This window comes from Anthonomus grandis, chromosome 8 (assembly GCF_022605725.1).
Source record: "Anthonomus grandis grandis chromosome 8, icAntGran1.3, whole genome shotgun sequence".
In the NCBI taxonomy this organism is placed as follows: Eukaryota; Metazoa; Arthropoda; class Insecta; order Coleoptera; family Curculionidae; genus Anthonomus; species Anthonomus grandis.
Genome location: NC_065553.1, coordinates 11,879,467 through 11,882,663, shown reverse-complemented (window position 1 = coordinate 11,882,663; position 3,197 = coordinate 11,879,467). Strand labels below are relative to the sequence as shown.

The window sequence follows — 3,197 nt, the reverse complement described above, 5'->3', positions numbered from 1 at the left end:
TTAAAGTGCACTGACAGTGATGTCATCGATGAATTAATTCCAAACATTCTCGCGGCAGATCATGAAGCATGCGGAATTCCTTGAAAAATTTTGCAGAGTTCAGTAATAAAAAAGAGAAATAAAATCACTAGGAAATTTTCCAATATAGGATATATTTAGTCGAGAATGTGATTTTGCGAAAATGTAAATTCTTACTGAATGAGATGCAAATTTTATTATTCACAAATATATTAAAATCTTAAAAACTAAATTTAAAAATCAAAAATTTTTAATTAAACTTACTTAATTAACTTAATTCTGATTGAAAAGTTTCATGGATTCATAATTTACTAAAGCTATTTGGCATAATTTGAGAGACCTATTTTATAAGTATAAAAAAAAACATTTACTTATTTATTACAGTTTTCCTTATCTAAGTATAGTAATACTAACATTTTACAACGACATACGTTATATTTGACAACTTAATATATAATATGATTGATGATTTAAGCTACTTAACTGGTACCATTTACTGAGGTTTTCGAGCTCTCATCTTCTAATAACTGAACTGCAACGATCAGATACGTTGCAATTGATGATAAAACCTAAAATAAATAAAGCAATTGTATAATTCATATAAACTAGATAAAACACATTTATAGGTGTGTGTTTTAGACAGAATATTACATATGGATTCTTCTAAAGACCTGCGTTAAGCATTTTGGTTTATTCTTTCCTTATTTAAAAAAGGTAATTTAAAATAAACAATATACACTAAACACACAACCCCATACTTCTAAACAGTTTTGGGTGTGTTTAAGATGCTTGTTCTATCGACAGAGTCAGAGGCACTTAAAAATTCCTATTCGTAATTCTATACAATAATTAAGAATATCCGTTAGCAATGAAAACCTTAATTTAAATATCTTTAATTCTAGAATATTTCTAATTTGTAAAATCCTGAGACATTGAATTATGTACTTTGGGAGCCATGAACTCGTCTGTACTGGTGTATAATGTACTGGATTAGTCAAGGTTTTATTTTGCGAAAACGTAGTTGAAATTGCATGATTTGCTGGGTTTAATTTAATTTTATTTACTATCAATACCCAATATAGCCCATACTTAGCATGATAGAAAGGAACGCGAAACTTGGATTTGTATTACGAATGACAAATTCAAGACTACGATTTTTTTTTTAATTTAAGTAATAACGGCCAGCACCAATGACCAAAAATAGAAACTGACCAATAAAATATCTTAAATATATCATAATATATGAATATGAAAACTAGAAAAAGAAAACTAATATTGCTTCTTATAGGTCTTGTTAGAAAATGCAAATAATTTTTTTTAAGTAGTTAAAGAGCTGACAGCTTGTTATGAAGAATTTGGAAATGTGTTAAGGGATCTATTATTTGATGATGTGCTGTAATATTATCCATATTTTAACAAATCAAGCATTTAGGAATCTTTATAATTATCTAAAATATTTAGCTTACATGCTATAAGTGTTAAGAGCTTGTGCTAGACCAGCTACAAGATCCATAGTTTATGTGAGGACACACAGGGGTATAGTAGAGGATTTCTTAGGACTTATATATATATATTATATCTATATATTTTTGTGTTCTTATTCTAATAAATCCAAGTATCTGAAAGGTCTTAGCAACAACATGATTCAAATGAACAATAAACTGGAAATACCAAGGTCTCTAATAACAGAGACATTCGATACAATGTCTAGTGCTGAAAAAGTTCATAGTCTTACATTATTAGAGGGATTAAGTGATATACCATATCTCAAACACCAGTCAAATAGGTGATATATTTTAATTTTTCACAATCCTGTAATGATTCGACAAAGTTGCTTAGCGTCAGATCATCTGCAATAAGCAGGTAATTCAAAAGTAATTGCAGTAAGTAAAACATCAATATAATTTGTGACGACATTGAAAAGAATAGTCCAAGGTGCGAGCTCTGGGGAATCTCAGATGAGACCCAAATTGCCCTAGAAAGAAAACCGCCAATTTAAACAATAAGCCGTCTATTGGATAAGTAGCACCTGAACCTAGATAATAATGTTGATATACGGTTAAACATATTAGCGATTTTCTAGCCTGCAGAACTTGTCTTATTTAAATAATAAAAGCTATTGGGGAAGGAACAAGTTTTTTGCTTGTTATTAAGAAAAGACCAATACTTTTTTATATTGGGACGAATAAGGCTATGCAATGAACATATTACTTTTGACATGCCTGAGCAAGGCTAGTGTACAAACGTCAAAGCCTAGAAAAATCCCGATAGTCCTCATCTAAGTAGCTCAGTTTACATTTTTTATGAGATTTATTTTTATACCAAACATTTTGTGACTGAGAACGTTTTTAAAGGAATAAATATGAATGAATTGACACAAAAATAATTTCTTAGAAAACATTTAACATATTTTCAAGAGGCAAACCTAGCAGTAATAAGTCCCAATTAAACGGATCCAAAAACTGATTATTTGCACAAGGATCTTATCTGAAATGCCTGTAGCATTCAGCAGATCCAAGACCATCGTTGGTATCAACTGGTGCCACACTCAAATTGATGCAAAGAGGTGGATGGACTACTAGAAAACCCTACTAGAGAAAGCTCCGAAATAAATTGTGAAAACTACATGTATATTGGACAATTGGGCAAAAGCTACATTTAATGCTCGCGCAATAGTGGCTGATGCTAAAGAGCATCTGGAACTCGTCTGCCGAAGAGTAGCAGTCAAGTTGAAATCGCCAAGAATATGAAAAGCAGAGTTATAATCTTTAATGCCGGGAAATCCAGCTTTTCAGAAACACTTAGAGCATATTTGAGCGGAGGAGTTAGGGAAATATTCACTGCTCCTAATATAAAGTTCTCGATTCGTCTATCTGATGCAAACAAAGAACAGGCTGAATAGAGCACTTTACACAGCACTTACTCCAGCTTACTCCCCAACTCAGGCGTGCGTAAAGAAGTTTTACTTCAAAAACTGTTAAACATTCCAATGGTCAAGTCTAAAAAAGTGATTGAAATACATTTTTCCCATTATTAAACCCAGTAACTACGTATGTCATATACCAATGGGACTAAAGCAAACTGAATCATTTAAATCGTTCAATGTAAAAGTGGCTTTACCCGTCCCGTAACAGCTGATTCTTGTCAATGTCACTCGCATCGACGTGCTGGAAACTGAC

At 31.7% G+C, this 3,197-nt stretch overlaps 1 protein-coding gene across 1 annotated transcript in view; it reads right to left on the bottom strand.

Moving 5' to 3' along the window:
• Window positions 1-301: 301 nt before the first annotated feature.
• Window positions 302-3,197, bottom strand: part of LOC126739296 (uncharacterized) — a 36,691-nt gene continuing 33,795 nt past the window's right edge. The window contains exon 4 of the mRNA XM_050444918.1: window positions 302-587. Coding sequence (XP_050300875.1) covers window positions 498-587 — 90 coding nt within the window. The 3' untranslated portion in view covers window positions 302-497. The remainder of the gene's footprint in view (window positions 588-3,197) is intronic.